The sequence below is a fragment of the Trachinotus anak genome, unplaced genomic scaffold (assembly GCF_046630095.1).
Source record: "Trachinotus anak isolate AG129_WGS33_773 ecotype Australia unplaced genomic scaffold, CSIRO_AGI_Tana_v1 ptg000003l, whole genome shotgun sequence".
Lineage (NCBI taxonomy): Eukaryota > Metazoa > Chordata > Actinopteri > Carangiformes > Carangidae > Trachinotus > Trachinotus anak.
Genome location: NW_027273854.1, coordinates 5,780,961 through 5,797,906, shown reverse-complemented (window position 1 = coordinate 5,797,906; position 16,946 = coordinate 5,780,961). Strand labels below are relative to the sequence as shown.

General features: G+C 42.9%; 2 protein-coding genes across 4 annotated transcripts; one reads left to right on the top strand and one right to left on the bottom strand.

The window, feature by feature from the left end:
- Positions 1–446: 446 nt before the first annotated feature.
- On the bottom strand, positions 447–5,154 carry asb16 (ankyrin repeat and SOCS box containing 16). 3 transcript variants are annotated; one of them, XM_071469066.1, is made up of 9 exons: positions 4,998–5,154; positions 4,283–4,372; positions 3,573–3,839; positions 3,030–3,357; positions 2,681–2,948; positions 2,029–2,437; positions 1,820–1,903; positions 959–1,069; positions 447–869 (listed from the first exon to the last, which is right to left on the bottom strand). In XM_071469066.1, the coding sequence occupies exons 4-9, from the start codon at positions 3,133–3,135 to the stop codon at positions 684–686; spliced, it is 1,164 nt and encodes a 387-aa protein (XP_071325167.1). In that variant the 5' UTR covers positions 3,136–3,357; positions 3,573–3,839; positions 4,283–4,372; positions 4,998–5,154; the 3' UTR covers positions 447–683. The 3 variants fall into 3 exon arrangements, with proteins under 3 accessions (XP_071325167.1, XP_071325151.1, XP_071325159.1); XM_071469050.1 differs by having other exon boundaries at positions 3,030–3,371; positions 4,998–5,152; XM_071469058.1 differs by lacking the exon at positions 4,998–5,154 and adding an exon at positions 4,503–4,626 and having other exon boundaries at positions 3,030–3,371.
- Positions 4,616–16,876, top strand: hrob (homologous recombination factor with OB-fold). The gene is made up of 10 exons (XM_071469012.1): positions 4,616–4,812; positions 4,996–5,046; positions 5,179–6,201; positions 6,395–6,478; positions 7,586–7,720; positions 9,039–9,147; positions 11,249–11,334; positions 11,491–11,613; positions 11,751–11,976; positions 12,762–16,876. Exons 1-10 carry the CDS (start codon positions 4,801–4,803, stop codon positions 12,815–12,817), a joined length of 1,905 nt encoding a protein of 634 aa, XP_071325113.1. The 5' UTR covers positions 4,616–4,800; the 3' UTR covers positions 12,818–16,876.
- Positions 16,877–16,946: the final 70 nt, after the last annotated feature.

The following is a 16,946-nucleotide window of genomic DNA, read 5'->3' as shown; positions in this document are numbered from 1 at the left end:
ATATGTATGTATGTATATATTCTCCCAGATTGGGGGTCACAGCCATCGGTGCTCCAATTACCACTGGTACCACTGTTGCCTTTACTCTCCACATCTTTTCTAGCTTCTCTTTCATCCCTTGGTATTTCTCGAGCTTCTCATGTTTCTTCCTCTTGATGTTGCTGTCGCTTGGGATTGCTACATCTATCACCACTGCCTTCTTCTGTAGTTTGCACACGATGTCTGCTTGGTTAGCCGTCACCAGTTTTTCAGTCTGGATCTGGACGTCCTGCAGGATCTTAGCTCGGTCATTCTAAAGCTATCAACTTTATTCTTGATAGTTTTTTTCTTATATCTAAATTTCATGGTTTTTATGAAAACACTTAATGTTTCATTAATATTAAAACAACAGTACCAAAGAACTCACCTTGTATAAAGGAAAGAAAATGTAAATGAATAATAATCCATAAGGTGATAAGGTTGTGTTTATTTGTATTTTCTTTCAGAAAATCAACACAGAAATATTGAAAGTTTCTTAATTATGCATTGTCCAAACAACAGAGTAACATCAATAAGACTAATAAACTTGGCAAAAATAAGTGTTAGTTAAAGAATAAAATAACAAAAACACATTTTTATTAGTAAATTTCAGACAATTTTGATGAAACATCACCATCCTGTTGGATCACGTATACAACATGAAGTCACTGGAGCCTCCCGTCGTTACACAGCAGCAGATAATCCCTCACAGAGCTGGGAATGTCCAGTTTACTGACTGCTGAGTAACACCGGGCTCCGAGGTGCAGGCGCAAGGCACATCGACACAGATGCTGCAGAGAGCGAGGCTGACCGCTCCGCTGACGCACCAAGTCGAAGAAAGGCTGATTTTCCTGAGGCAGAGAGTGACAAACAGAAAACACTAGAACCCTGGGTGATAAACAAGAAGAGAAGAAGGGATTTAACTCTGCGGAGAGCTCACCTCATATATCTCAGCAGACAGAGAGTCCATCCATTCACAGGGAGGGACAGATGTATACGAGTTCAGCATCACCTCCAGAGTGGCAGGAGAGAGGAGACACTGCTTCAGCATCTGTAGAGAAGACCGACGCTGTCAGAAAATGTCCTATGCATACTATCCAGCTGACTTAAAGAATGTTCTTGAACAAGGGGAATTAACTCTGCCGAACAGAATTTCATAACACTACATTAAAAGATGGGAGCAGATAGATTTCAGGGGTTAATCCTGATATACCCCTGGATATTTACAGTTTTATATGTGCCAGAGCCATTTTTGTCATGCTTGTTTTTAAACATTTGTCATCTTTATTAGTGCATAAAAATATTGGTCAAATGACCCTTTACTTGAGTTTTCACTTGAAATATTGACTTGATACTTTGTCGAATATCGTATCGAGGGGTTATTCACCAATCTGCCTCCTCCTATGCCCTATCTGAACATTTCTTGTCGATCAAAAGTTTTTTTTAAATGTTTTGCGTTGCCCACCTTATATTTTATGACATTTTTTTCTGTCTCAACTCTATTTTTGTTTGTATTCTACAGGTTTTGACATATATGTTTCATTTTAGGATGGCTTATCAATCACTGACATGGAACTTGTCCCGGGAGTTGTGGCTTTGGTATAAAGATGATGTTGTTTCATGTTGTAAATTTGATTCCAGACAAAGATCAAAATGTTGTATGAGCTCAGAACTGCCAGTGTGCAGGAATTCATCCTTTTCTTTCACAGTTTCACACCTGTCGTCCAGCTCTGCATTAGATAACATTTGATTTTACACGTGTTAGTCTCCACATTGTCTCAGCGTGGTTGATTTACTGAACCTTTGGTGAAACAGGTTTGGCTCCATGGTTCAGAAGTGATTGTGCTATTGCTTCAGGTTGCTGGTCGGGGTAATCTTCCACCACCTTAAGGAACAAGCAAAAAAATGTTCATACCACTCTTTAAGCTAAAAATCTCTCTCTCTACTTCATGACTATCTTTAAAAAATACTAAACTTTACATCTTTGTTCTTTCAGCCATTATCTGCTACCTGCAACAGACAGTCTATTGGTGTGTAGCCTGCACAGTTTTCGACATCAGCCTTTGCTCCGTGCTGCAAGAGAACATCAACAATCCTAAAGCAGCAGTTTGCGCAGGCGTTGTGCAGGGGGGTGTGCTGCTTCCTGCCTGCAGTTCTGGGGTCAGCTCCTGCATCCAGCAGCATATGAATCACACGGAGGTAGCGGCTGGACTCAGATGGCCTCTCAGCTCCAGAGCATGCAGCATTCAGAGGGGTCTCCCCCTCTTGATTTGTGGCCAACACATCTGCTTTGTGGCTCAGGAAGAGCTCCACGTGCTCCTCCAGGCCCCGCCGAGCCGCCACGTGCAGAGGTGTGAGCCTTGACTCCTTCATCCTCACGTTGACCTCTGCACCTCCCTCTAACAGCAACTCAGCACACCTGGAACAAAGTGCACACACATCTCTGAAAACATGAGGAAAAATTGTATTTTCGTACATTCTTGGCAGGCAATTGAAGTGACTTTTACAGATGAGCATCTTTTCAGTTTAAGAAAAGATCAAAATGAAACTTGACTTCACTGAACCCTGAAAGCAACTTGGACCTGACAGAGAACAGAATATTTTTATGAATATAGAGTAAAATTGGTCAGTTGCCAGTGATTTCAGCTCCTCTACCACTCACTGGAATGACTGGGCAGAGGTGCAGAGGTGAAGAGGAGCGCTGCCGTCTGCTGCCAGAAGTTCAGGGTCTGCTCCATGAGAAAGCAGCAGGCTCACGCAGGCAGCGTGGCCACTTATACAGGCATCGTGAAGGGCTGTCTTGCCTCCAGGGTCGGCGTTCACTTCGGCTCCACGGAACAGCAGCTCCTCCACACATCCTGTGTGTCCTCTGCTGGCAGCCAGACGTAATGCTGAGGTCTGTTTTACCTTGGAGCTCAGCGTCCACATGCCTGACAGAGGAACAGAAGGGCTGTCAATTAATTAAAAGCATTTATGTAAGATAATAACAAAGAAATGTTGAAGGTCTTTACCCATCTCTGGAGCCCACACCATCTCCTCATGCACTGTCTCCATCAGAGCGTTGACCATCGCTGGGTCCTTCAACACCGCATACACTCCCTTCATGTCTCCGAACATGAAGGTATTGTGGACGGCTGTGTCTCTGCAGCGGACCTGGGGTGGAGGGGCCCGGACCTCTTGGAGCCGCTGCTGCCTGGGAGGAGGCCTGGGGGCTCGGGGCAGTGGGTCCCTGGTCAAGGCTCTCCTCTGAGCCAGTGCTCGTCGAGCATCCTGCCACTCCTGATACTCTTGCTCCAGTCTCAGAGAGCGCAGTGAGGTAGATGAGAATGGAAATGTGTCCTTTGACATGACGCCTTAATGTCAGTACAAGAGAAATTGTATTGTTTTTTACAGCTTTTTCCTAGAACACACTTAAGAAATTAGATTATTTTATAAGATTTTTCCTTTTGTTCTGAGCTGGAACTCCATACATCAAACACCATAAAGCAACAGGGTCTTGCCTCAAACACTCTGGACAATACTGTTTACAGAAATGGTAGCATACTGTTACTCACCCTTTACTGGAACTGCAGTGAGTCACAGGGGTCCAAGCAGAGGTCAAGAAAAAGCTTTCATAACTCTAATTAGTTGTGTTTCCCTTTGAAGTTAAACTTTAACGCGAGGACCTCTAAATGAAATGCCCTTTCTCTCTGAGCACAGTCACAAGATTGTTGCTCAAATACAACTTCAGCACTAGTTATTAATAGATCAGAATGCAAGCTGACACTTGACTTATCCAGCATGGCCACTAGATGACAGCATTGATCCAGCATTCATCTCCCCTAAAACAGTCAAGTAAACCAAAGAATAAAGAAATGTCAAGATATACAAAGTATGACTGAGTATGACAGTGTTTGAGTTGTAACTTCCTTATAAGCATATGTGCATCACATAGCACAGCATTGTAGTATTATCCAAATTTCAATATATTTCCTGGTGAAATCTGAAATTTCGGCATGCAGTCAGCAATTCTGCAAAGGTATGAGTCAGAATTGGACAGTCAGCAAGGGAAAGGCAGTTTGACTGGATGGACAGATGGATGGAGGTAGGTGATGAACAATATGAGCTAATGTATGTTTGGAAAATTATTCACCTTTGTTCCTCAGGGTATAAATATTATGGGGTAGTAATTAAACATAAATACTTAATTCTCTTTGCATAACCTAACAGAGAAGATGGTATGAGGATCCAAAAGGCTAAACAGCCACAGGAAAAACAAACTCACCAGTAGTAGCTGATGTCGATGTTTGTCCAGTTGTTATGAATTGAAATGTCAAATTTCGATTTTTCTGAGCATTTGAAGGACTTCTCGTTCCTGTCGGTACACAAGTTTATTTAATTCGATTATGTTGTCAACACTTCCACTGTTTAACATTCAAGTTAATAATACCGACTATAGTTTCCATAAGCCCACAGGGAAAAATACAAACCAAAAATGAGGCTACCTGAATGCGGAGACGGCCGTGCTGAGGGGTGATCCATCTCGCTTCTCGCTCTGCTTCAACACTCTTTGTAAAAACATTTCTTACGTCATTACGTCGTGTTTGAACGTAGCGGCGCGTTAACTCGCTGCAGCCGAGAAAAAAAACTTATTTAGCTCGTTGGCTAGTAGCGATTGTGTGTCAAAATAAAGCCATATCAAAAAGAAAACTAAATAATATTAATACAGATATATTGAATGGCACTCGGTGTCTTACTAAGCCTGTCCGAACCGATCAAATTCGGCTTTGATCGTGATTTCCAATGACTGCGATGGTAAGTGAGCAAATCCCAGCAAACTAAAACCAGCTTGGGCTAACTAGGCTAACATATCGTATGCTAAAAGGACGTTAGGTTTTAGTTTGTGACAGTTTGCGACAGTTTATTCGACTGTCTTCCGTTAAATAGCATCTGCGTCTGGATGTGTGTTTCACCAGTGTGTTGTCACCTTTGTTACAGACCTGTAAGTTCAGTGGCCTGTTCAGCATTGGCGAGGACTTTGACGATGAGGTGGTAAACTGCAGACTCAAACACACCTGATTTCAGTTGTCACTTAGCTTGTCAGTGCGGGCAGCTCACAGCCTGTGACATAATGGTCCTCCTTCTGTCCCATGTGTCTCACACTGTGCGTGTGTTTCCCAGGACCTGCTCGGGACAGATTGGCCCGTCCTCTCGGCGTCTGGACCAGCCGATGCGGCAGCTGCTGTGTCATCCTGCCCGCTGCGTGCCTCCTCTGTTGCTCACAGAGAGCCGGAGAAAAACCGCCCTCAGCAAACTGCAGAGAGATCAGCTGCCCTGTGTAATGGCTCAGCATCGAGGAGCAGCACGCACACTGCTGCTGGACAAACTGTCGCTCTGGGGTTGAGACAGCTCTCCTCCTCCTCCTCCTCCTCCTCCTCCTCCTCCACCTCCACCAAAACCTCCCAGCCTCAACCCCCCTGTCCCCTGACGTTAAACAACACTCAGCATAACCTGGCACCAGCACAGAGTCATGCTAACGCTGGGGAATCGTGTAAGCCCTCTGTGGCTCAGGATGATTTTGATGATTGGGATGTTGACCTGGCAGACCTGGATGAGTGCGACAGCCAGATGGGGCAGCCGCTTCAACCTCCTGCTCCGGCTCCTCCCGCACCCACAGTCGAGCCTGCATCTTCAGCCAAAATGCTTCGACCCCCAACCTGTGGAGGGATTCAGGCACTCCCTGATCGGACTCTGGCTGTGCACCAACCGGGCAGTTCATCTAATCATGGCCTACCTCCTCAGACTGTTTCAGCTGCTCATGTGCGATCTCCAGCTCCCCGCCCTACTTTCCTATCAGCCCCCCCACAGAGTCCTAGTGTTTTCCCTGGCCTCACTGCAACTTCTCCTGCCCCCAGCCCCATTTCCAGGACACTAATCAGACCCCAGCAGCCACAGAGACAGTGGGCAACTCCAGGACCCTCCCCTCAGGCCCGTGGCCTCTTTGAGACAGTCTCCCCAGCACCTTCCTCGTCTGTGAGCTCCACTACTCTGAGCCCTCATCCCCTTCACACACCGGTCCTCACTAACCGCCTGGTCCAGCTGGTGTCGGCCTCCAATAAACTTCCTAAGAAGAGGCCTCGCTCTGAGCCTCACCGGCCCAGGACCCGACGGTTCCCTGGCCCTGCTGGCCTCCTGCCACAGCAGGTTAGTGCCATCCAGTGCTGGTGTTCTCCCTCTGCATTGCTGCTGAAATTCCTCACATCTGTGCCTGGTTACAGTGTGTCAGCTGCTGCCCTGTAGATTTGTCACTGCAGCACTAATGAAATGACTGCCAAAGAAATCTATCGTTTATGTGTTTGTTTTTCCACCATATGACAATTAGATTGTTCTCTCTCAGCCTCAGGGTCAGAGCCTGGACAACATCGTGGTTTCTGTTCCTCACACTCCTGCTCACGGTGTTGTGGCCCGGTTGCCAAGCCAGGTAATAAACCTACTGACAAGAGACAAGGACCTGCACAAAACGCATGAAAGCTTGTTTTATTTTCACATGGCATAAGCATAAATCAAAACTCTGATGAGATCTGGAGCGACAACGAACAACAATTTTCATTAATCTGTAGATTATTTTCTTGGTTTGGTTTGTAAAATGTCAGAGAATAATGGAAACATTTCCAAAAGCCCAAGCTGACGTATTCCAGTGTCTGTGTTTTGTCTAATCAGCAGCTCAAGGTGTTCAGTTGAATATCATAGAAAACTGAGGAGCCCAGCAAATATCCAGACTGAGAAGCCAGTGAATTATTGGCATTTTAACTTAAAAATAGACATTAGGATTAGTTGGTTTTTTAGTCTTTGCAGTTAAATTTCGTATTGATCATGTCATTGATTAATTATCTACATGATTTGCATATGACAGTAGTGAGCGAACACTATACCTCTGTAGAGCCCAGCAGAAATTCCCACACACTGAAGCACAAGACTGAACTACACACAGTGTTGCCTTTAGCTCCTCCTGGGAAATTCAATCCAAACATTTTTTTTTCCTTCTTCTCTGAAACAAAAGAAACATTTATGTTTTATGCTTTTATCTATAATCACAACAAGTGCCCATGAGGAACAGAGGAGTGGCAGTGGCACAATGACTCACTCCTCTGCCTGTCACCCAGACCATGCTGGGATAGGCTTCATCTATCCGCGACGCTGAATGGGATAAGGGAGCATATAATAAAACCGGATGGATTTGTATTCACAGAACTGATGTTTTTGTCAAGTTATTGTTACAAGAGAAACAGTAAATGACCGCTCATATGGTAATTACCATTTAGTAATTACAGCATGCTTTGATATTCCTGACATGACTGGGAGGCAGGATTAGGTTTAGATCTTCCAAACATCCCCAGATGCATTTTCTTTTCTTTAAAAGCCTGTTGTACAAAAACCAGACACTGAAGTGGTCCAGTCTGCTGTGTGAAATGAATTTTCCCACAGTCTTGCTGCATTAGAATCCCAATGACCATCTGAAAGACCTATTGACAGGAATAAAGCGGATTTGTTTTTTGTGAGTGATTTAACTGTTTGTTTTGATTTAAAGACTTCCAGCTCGCAGTCTGAGGAAGACGAATTCAATGGCGGTGCCTGGGCGGCGATGAAGGCAGAGATGGGACTGGATGAGAGGAACCCGTCGTGCTTCCTGCACTCCTACAGTGTGGTCATGGTGCTTCGAAAGGTGATCTCCCATTGCTGTTACACACCTTTTTGTTGTTAGGTAGCAAAAAAAAAAAGTCTTACTCAACCTCTGTGTCCTGTACACACACATGCTGCTATTTAGGTCAAATAGTTTGTTTTATCCTCCATCATAACAGACTGTGTGTCACTGCTGGAGGTCTGTTGGAATAATCAGGACAAATGACGACGCCGCACTGGAGGTGTTTTGTAATTATAAACAGTACGATCACTCATCAATCACTCTAATTGAGGCCCTGCTGCTATTCCGCACTTTTCTATTTGTGTCGGCCTCTCTGGAATAACTTCTCAGTGTTCTTGAGTGGCAGTCGTGAGAGACTTACACATGTTGGTTTAATGTCGTGCTTGCATGTCACCGGCTCCATTTACATGCACAGAGTCGCTGGCAGGACTCTGGCTAAGCTCATTCAGGTTAAGCCGTTTACATGAGCGGCAGCTTCCGAGAATCCTCGTTTGCACCAATAAACAAATGAACACACAGCCCTCTCCCTGCTTCTGCTGGATGAACAATAACATGTTACATCTAATGCAGCGGAGAAGCAGGGCGATCCCATCATTAAATGCTGCTCACTGCTGTTTATTTTTGATACCGGTACATCGCCACAGCCCTGTGCGAGTCTGACGTTTGTACTGATGGTGAAAACCAGAAGGAAGAGGGGTAAGATTTAAGGCTGGGCTGATTAAATACTCAGGAGGTTGATGTTTTAGGGGACATTTTTTTGGTAGGGATGGGTAATTTTTTTGTTTTGTTTTTATTGAATTAAGTTTCATAAATAAAATTCAAATACTACTACTGCTTCATTCTTGTAATGCCACCAGATGCTTACAAAACAAAGAATTTTCAAATCCTATGTAAAACTGTAATTTGATGAAATAGGGTTACAAATGTTAAAAATGTACAGTAATAACAGGTTTGTTACTGCTGGTCGATTGTGCAGACTTGTGACTGGACAGCAGACAGTGTTTTAGGCTGCAGCTAACAATTACTTTCTACATTCTTACTTCATTCTCTCAAATAAAGGTTATCCTGTCTGCAAACTGTCAGAAAATATTTTTAAAAATACAGAATGTAATGTCCCAGAGCCCAAGGCTAATTTAATGAAATTGCTTGTTTTATCTGACCAACAGTCCAAAATCCCAATATATTCAGTTTACTATCATGTATGTCAAGCTAGAGCCAAATAAGTTTTGAAATTCTTGCTTTACAGATGGATGGAGGGAATAGTTGCCAATCAAATTTCAATAATTACAGGTTAACAGCAGAAGCTAATGTGTTTGTTTGCTTTCTCTCATAAATGTAGGCTGCACTGAAACAGCTGGTGAAAAACAAAGTGCCCAACATGGCTGTGCTTCTGAAGGGCATCATCCACACACACGCTGATGCCAAGGCTGTGTTTAAAGACCCGACAGGTACTGGACATGGACACACACACACACACACACACACACACACACACACCCCTTTACAACAGGATTACACAGATTCATTGTTGAAATGTGTATACATTTGCGATATGAGACAGAAACTGAAAGATCTCGTGGGTGGTTAGAAACACTCCAGGCTCCAAATGAACTGTGCACTGTAGTAGAGAAAATTAAAAAAATAAATAGACGTGGTGAGCGATGGTGAATAAAAGAGAGAGAGAGGTGGCGAAGAAGCTGTGAGCTGTTTGCTTCACATTTGACATCTGACTCACCAAGAGCTCGCCTGACTGCACTCCGCATGGTGTGAGAGCCGGGTTCAGCCACTATAACATGCTTGATTACACTCACACACACAGATATACATGTACATACAGTACACATCCAGTACAGTTCACATCTGTCCTGCCCCTACAGCAGCAAGCCTCTTTCTTTCCTCCTACTCTTCTCCTCTGCTGCTCGGCCTCGAGGCTTCACCCTTTTTGTCCGATCCACCTCTAAGCTTAGCCAGTTGCCATGGTCCCCAGAGAGCAGCCACATGAAGGTGTACTGACTATCAGCACTCAGGAGTGGAGGTTGTACTCAACACCAGACTTCCTTATTAGTGATTCAGTTGGAGTTGATTGGCATTAGTGGGTGAGTAGTAAGTGCTTCTGACACCATGAGGGACCTTTCTGTCAGTATTTCGCCTCCCACCTGCTGGAAATTCTGCAGCTTTTTCTCCAGCAGGCAGTTATCTCAGGAGCCGCTGTCAGGATGTGGTGACTAAATACTGGTTCTGAAAAGATTAGCGGGTTAGTTACATGAAATTACCTGACAGCCATTTTGATATTTGATTAACAATTAACCATTTATCAACCATGAACACACAGAGCCGAACATTTTCTGGGTTCAGCTTCTCCAACGACAGGGTTTGCTGCTTTTCTGTGGTTCATGTAAATTAAATCTTTTGGACTCCGGTCAAACTGGTGATGGGCATTTTCTAATGTTGTAATTTTAATTATGCTATTAGTTCCCAACAGTTGAAAGGACTTAGTGTGTTTTAAAGGATCTGATGAAGCTTTTATTTATAGGACAGTGGAAATAGGATGGACAGGAAATGGGACAGAAAGTAGGGAATGATGCAGCAAAGAGCCCGGCCAGCCAGATACGCGCCCTAACCATTCAGCTATCAGGTTGCCCATGTTTACAGTAATTTAATCTGTCAGATGCTCTTTAAAGATTTAAAGATCTCTTACTGTTACTACAGTACCTGTATCTTGGATCATGGATCTTGACCATTTAACTTTTTTTGAAACCTCTATTATTTGCTGTTTTTTGGTCACTTGTTGGCAGCTAGCCAAACTACAGTACATATACAGTGTGCACCGTTATTGATGTGTAGCACTTAAAACAAATTTGATAATGATGTATCACATCATGTAAACAAACAATGCCTTTTTGTTTTTCTTAAATTGGGACCAGGATACACACTGAGCGAGACATTTTACAGTGTCTGTGACAATCATGTTGTACATGCTCTCAGGGAGACAATCTATGAAAAGGTGAGACTGTCTAAATCCCCTTAAACCTAGTTTGGTGTTTCTGCACTGCAGTTCCTTTGCATGTCAATGTTTACATATATCTGCAATAAACTAATACTGACTGAGTTATCTGTGCAGCTCTGCCATTAACTCAACCCTGACATCTTTTAAAGCTGATGTGGTGAACTTGTTAGTAAACAGCAGGTTATGGAGCAACATTAACTTTCATTTGGAGTCGTTAGTCCAACATTTCCTCCTCATTGCTGTTTGGTGCTGGGTTATGTGCTGCACACTGAGCTTTTTTGCTGAAAGCAGCTGCCTCCTGGGAGAGAAAATGACACTGAGAATGGTGAGAGTGAAATGAAACAGTGAAGTTGTGGGCTATAAAACAAAATGAGCTCAAACACTTTGAGGGGAACTGCAGAGTCGAGTGATATGTATCTGTGGGTTTGTCACTGCGAGCAACGCCTTTCACGGTGCATGTTGTCCTGTTTTTCACTGTTGATATAAAAGCATTGATTAGCTATTTGTCATTGTTCTGTTATCCTTAATATCTGTGACTGAAGGGGAGATTCAGGGAACTGTGCACCGGCAGCTCCTGGAGGACAGAGCGGAGGAGCTGAAGGTCGGAGCCGTACTGCTGCTGAAACAAGTAAAACTCACTCACGCCACTGTCACTTAAAACTGTGATTTCACTCATGAGGGAAGCTGCAGTTTAACTTCACCTAAATGTAAAATGTTTACAGACCTGGGTTCATTCAGTTTACGGAGTTTATCTGAATCCTTTGTCTCTGCTCACTCTGGACAGGTTGGTGTATTTTCCCCCTCCCATCGTAACCATTACCTGAACGTGACCCCCAACAACCTGCTGAGGATCTACTCCCCTGATGGAGTCAGTCTGTCCTCCACTCAGCTCCCCCCGCTGGTCCTGGTGAGCCCCCACTACTGTCAGCTGAAAACAAGAATAGCACAGTTGCATTCCAACAAATATTAAATCTGCCATCCAGAAATGCTCTGTCAACCCATCAGCTGTCCCCTCAAAATGTTTTTTTAAATGTTTTTATTCAGGAAAGGATGCTGCCGTCACCCGCTCAGTCTCCCTCGGTCCTCCGGGAGCCGGTATCTCGTATGCATCTGGTGTTTGACGAGGAGGATGACGAGGGAGAAGAGGGGGGAGGATGCACAGAGGGAGACAAAGACTCTCGTTTCCCAACACACACTGGAGTGAGCTCCAGCAGAGGCCCCCAAGAGCCTGCTGGGAATCCAGCAGCACAGGACACAGGCTGGGATGCAGGTGTGGCCCCTCATATTGACTGTAATAATACTTCTGGTGAGAGAGAAGGAGATTAATTCTCGTCACATCCTGAGTTTTCCAAGTGTCAAGTTCTGTAAAACTTTCTGAATTAAAACCAGCACTGGTAAAATGCTGAGACATTTGACTCTCTGGCCTTTAATCCAATCTAGCAAAACAGTCTATTGTATGCTGACAAACAACGAAAAACAAAACAATTTCATCTAAATTGACAGTGATATATGACAAACAAAGACGGTAGATCTGCACATTTTAGAGGCTGAAGCCAGCAAATGTTTGGCATAAAAGAAATGACTGAAACAATTGATTATTAATATAGCTGCAGAATATTCTTATGTCGATCAATTGGCCGACTAATCTTTCGGCTCTGGATCCTCACTCCTCACAAAACACTATCAACTTCATTTTTGCTCCTGTTACTCTGCTGTCTGGATGCACGGCTCCTAACAGTGATTTTGTTGAATTTCATGGTGATTTACAACGTGGATTAATTACAGAAGTGGCTGAGCATTGTTCATTCACCTTATTTCTAAAGCCCATTTTATGATCCCTCTCTCTCTCTCTGTGGTCCCTCAGTTCCTCTCTACCTCTGTTATGTCTTACATAAACGTGTAGGATCACATATTCCCATGAAAAAATGACTTTGATCACTCTTACTTTGTAACACTACCTCAGACAGGTTATTAGGTTATTATTCCTGCCATGGTGGTTGAATATGCGTGAGCTGTTTCATGCTCTCACCTGTCTCTGTTCTGTCTGTTGTGCAGATGATGACTTGGATGAACTCCTGGGAGAGATACCTGAGGACACCTACAGCCTTTGATGTAACTTCACATCAACAAACCTGCAGACTTTTCCACTGACTTGAGTCATTTCTTGGCTGACTAACAGCAAACACTTCATCTTGGGAAGATGTTTTCCTAGTATGTCAACTGTGTTCAATACCCGCTTCGTAAATACCACGGAGCATAGTCTTGAGTTAATTTGTTGTTGCTGTGCATCATTGATGATTGATGTGTTGTAAGGAGCAGTCACTCAAAGCCAACACATGCTCATTATTTAATTACAAAGCTCCAGAAATCACCCCTGTTTGATTCCGGCTCCATGTCTTATATTCTCATAAAGATGATTCTCATAATTAGTCTGGGATTGTGTGTATTGTCCAGCGTTGCCCTTGATTCAGTGACCTTGAAATGGAAGACTAATCCACACAGCATTGATTCGCTAATTATGCAAAAGGAAAGTGAGGTGAGTCTTTGTCTGCTTCATTTTCCTGTTAGTCCTGTTTTTGTCCTTGCTCTCTCTTCTCAGTGGTGTCTGTTTATCTGAGTGTCAGAGTGGAGTGGATAAACTGTGACCTGGCTTGTTACTATGCATTAAGAGGTGTAATAGAGGTTTTCAGGCAGGGATTGCAGTGAGGCAGTCTTGGAGTCCCATGTGGTTTGCTTGACCAAAAAGTATTTACCCAGCCCTGCTTGAATCAAGGTGGAATCACACCATGACTAACAGCCTCTTATGGAGGCTTTCCCAATAGAATCTGAGCCCCAGATCCAGACTCTTCCACTACCCCTGCCTCACAGACACTGAAACAGATTCAGGTTAATCCTCAGCCTTTTTGTCATTTTGTGTAACATGCAGCTGCACAAATTTCCGGGTTTATGTTCAGAGAGAGAAAGAGAATGGGGATGATGAAATTGCATTTGCAATTCATCCCAATACTTCTTGCTTTCTCCTCTTAGCTGTGTGGCTGAAGTAAGTACAGTTTACAGTACAGTCTAAGTATTTGTACAGTGACACATTTTCTGTGGTTTTGGTTCAAATTAGACACTGACTAAGAGGGTAGAGTGCTTGGCATTTACATCTGTATGTGGTGAGCAGTGCAGAAATTGTCAGCCTGTCCTTATTATAATTTTTCATTTCATTCCTCTCACTCATTCCTCACAGTCCCACCATGCAGTTACTGTTGGTTTTACTTGTCCAGGTGACTTTGAGTCTGGGAAAAGACAAAAAAACAAGTCAGCAGCAACATGTCTTTCCAAAAACAGTCTCCTGTTTTCAGTGGATAATCCAGTCTCCTGAGAGATGAATGAAAACTGTTGACAGTGTGTTTTAGTGGCTTGTCCAAAGTAACTGGAACACTGTCTCTGGAAAGAGATGTTGCTGTAAGTTTCAGTGTTTGCAGCAAACACGGTTCATTTCACTTCCATTGTATGAGGGGTAAACATCCACACCTGGACCAGCCAAAACTGCCCTTTCTGGGTAGATATCACCAGAGGTGAGTGAGAAAATATGGGTTTATTGTGATTTGAGTGAACTAAGCTTTTAAATTTGAGGGGCTTTACAGAGCAGGGATTTAAGTATGTGTTCACCCAGTATTAATGTGAACACCCTCAATTTTAAGCTGAAAGTCAGCATTTTAACCTCAGAGCCACTGATTACTTTCAAATCCAGTGCAATGAAGTACAGAATCAAAACCACAGAAAATGTGTCACTGTATATATACTTAAGGGCTGTGCTGTGCAGAGTAGATCAGTAGTTCCCAACCAGGAATTCAGGATCCCACAAAGTGTCCCAAGGTAAACCTTAATGGGTCTATAGATCAGTGATTCCTGACCTTTTTACCTTGTGACTCCTCAGAATGATGATATGTCCACTTGGCAGCCAGGAAATATGTGAAGATGAGGGAAGTCCAAAAAGATGGAGCTGAAGTTGCAGAAAAATGTCTTTTAAAATATATAAAATATACTGGATACTTTCACCTCTTCAGGCCTCTAAAAATCCATCAAATAAAATAATCCAGGAAGTAAAAATTTACTTTTTTAAAATTTAACAGCTGTTGTCCACTCAATCAGGCCATTATCTGTGATGTGGGGTCACAAGTAGACAATACCAGAAAAGTTAGAGACCACTGCTGTAGATAAAGTACATCTACATGGTGCTGTAAATAATATTAAATCTGATACCAGCAGAGGGTAGCATTTAACATCCTGTACAGGTCCTAGTGGACATCATTAGTCAAGTTCATGAGTTTATGTGAGCGCACAGACATCCAGCACCCAGTTCAGAGTCACGATGATAACAATCCTAATTGGAGGGGAACTTAATTGAACCAGAACAAGGCCCTTATCTTTATGTATGTCTGTGCAGAGGGGGTTGCTCCTTTCCTTATCTGCACATCTACCAATTAAGACCTTCACAAAAAGGGCTCGGTTCCAGTAAGTCTGCAGCTATTGCTCACACTCTGGAATAATTTGCCCTTCAACTTCAATCGCTTGTCGCCAGAGGTAATAATCAACTGTGCCCAGTCTTGCCAACTCTGGTACTTGCATATCCTAATTATCTCCTGGTAAGAGCTTATTATTTTTCATAATCCATTAAGATAGTCTGAAAGTAATTACTCTTTCAGTTTCTTCATGCATATAGAATAAGAAGTGCCTACTGACCCCCAAAAACATTTTACAAAAAGGATACTTATCTGTGGTTTACTCTGGTTTGGAGACATAGTAGGAAAGAACTTTCTCATCTCTGATGTAAGGTACCGTTAACTCTGAGGTATGGGTAGACAGGTCTGAAATATCCAACAGGTGTCTCTTTTTAATAAGTTCTGTCTTAGGTGAATTGATAATTCACAGTGGTTGGAAATTGGAAAAAATGGCAGTTCAAATTCACAGTGAAAGACTCAAGTGTTCTCTAACTTGGCTACAGTAGAAGATAAGGAAGAGCAGGTACATGGTATACTCACAACAAGTGACATTAGTGAACAAGAAACATTGACTGGCTACGTTATTAATACCAATAACAGGTTTAATTACATTCACCCTGATTTCTGGCCAGGCCTTACCAGTTGCGCCCAAAAGCCAAGCCTTGACTATGCAAGTCATCTCCAGGTCTTATTAGTATGTTTTCTGGAGCTTTTGATCATATTGCATGATCTTCACAGCAAGTAGAGTTTGTAAGTCGTCATGGATTTTTTTTTCCCTGTGCACTTCAAAGACCTCTTGTCTGTATTGCAGGGGTTTCAATTTCTTGACCTTGGAAACAGCAGTTGGGCACAGTCTCACTTCAGGGACCATTGAGTAGCTGTTGAAGAGCTTTCAATCACGTGATATACTGTATGTCTCCATGGTCAAGAATGAACTTCACACCTCTACCAGGAATGGAAACTTGCACATCTACAATTCCTTGACAATGTGGCAAACTCCATCTTCTGATCATGATTATGTGATATGATCAAAAGCTCTAGACAAGCTACTAAATGGGTGATTGTTATGTCTGCTGCTCTTCCCAAGGTCGAAGCACTTTTAGGACAAGGAGATTCATCATTTGTTCCTGACCTGTGAAACGGCAGCCAACAAAAGAAGCTCAACTCAAGGTCCGTTTAGCAGGTGTTCTGTGAAGCTTTCAGTCATACCAAATGATCTTCATCAGCAGATTGAGATTGCCATGTGGTCATGAAATTGTATTTTTTCAAATTTCCATTTTCCTTGCACACTACAAATAAAATCACTCATTTTAGCTTAAAAGTTGGAAATTGGAAACACACATTTTCTGGAAAATTTATGATGCATCCAGTATGTCTGCAAGGTTAAGAAAAATAAATGCAATTTTATTTATACTTTCATGGTATATGAAATTTGCCAGTAAAGAGCATGTGTTACGACTGGAAGGAGCACAACAGCTATGGACGTGGAATTGGAATGAAAATTCAACCTCAACATTAGAGGAAGAAGTAAGGAAAAGATGGGAAATTATTTAAAAAGACACAGTAAAATGTGGGTTTGTTAGCACTGTCTGACATTGAACAGTGGGGTCCTTCATTTATTCTGTGGGTTTCTGTTCATATAGTACAGTGAATATATTTACATACTGCTTATATACAAATGGATGACACATAAAATGAAAAAGCTGAATAAATGAGTTGAAGAACTTTGCAAATGCAGAAGCTTCCATGC

Bases quoted from the DNA above. Each gene is read 5' to 3' on its own strand.
- asb16 (XM_071469050.1), bottom strand. From the start codon at position 3,366: ATGTCAAAGGACACATTTCCATTCTCATCTACCTCACTGCGCTCTCTG. The intron at 1,904-2,028 runs GTAGCAGATAAT...TTGTTCCTTAAG, and splicing joins CAATAGACTGTCTGTTGCAG to GTGGTGGAAGATTACCCCGA. The intron at 1,070-1,819 runs GTTCAGTAAATC...TCTTCTCTACAG, and splicing joins CCAAACCTGTTTCACCAAAG to ATGCTGAAGCAGTGTCTCCT.
- hrob (XM_071469012.1), top strand. The intron at 5,047-5,178 runs GTGGTAAACTGC...TGTGTTTCCCAG, and splicing joins GCGAGGACTTTGACGATGAG to GACCTGCTCGGGACAGATTG. The intron at 11,977-12,761 runs GTGTGGCCCCTC...TCTGTTGTGCAG, and splicing joins GGACACAGGCTGGGATGCAG to ATGATGACTTGGATGAACTC.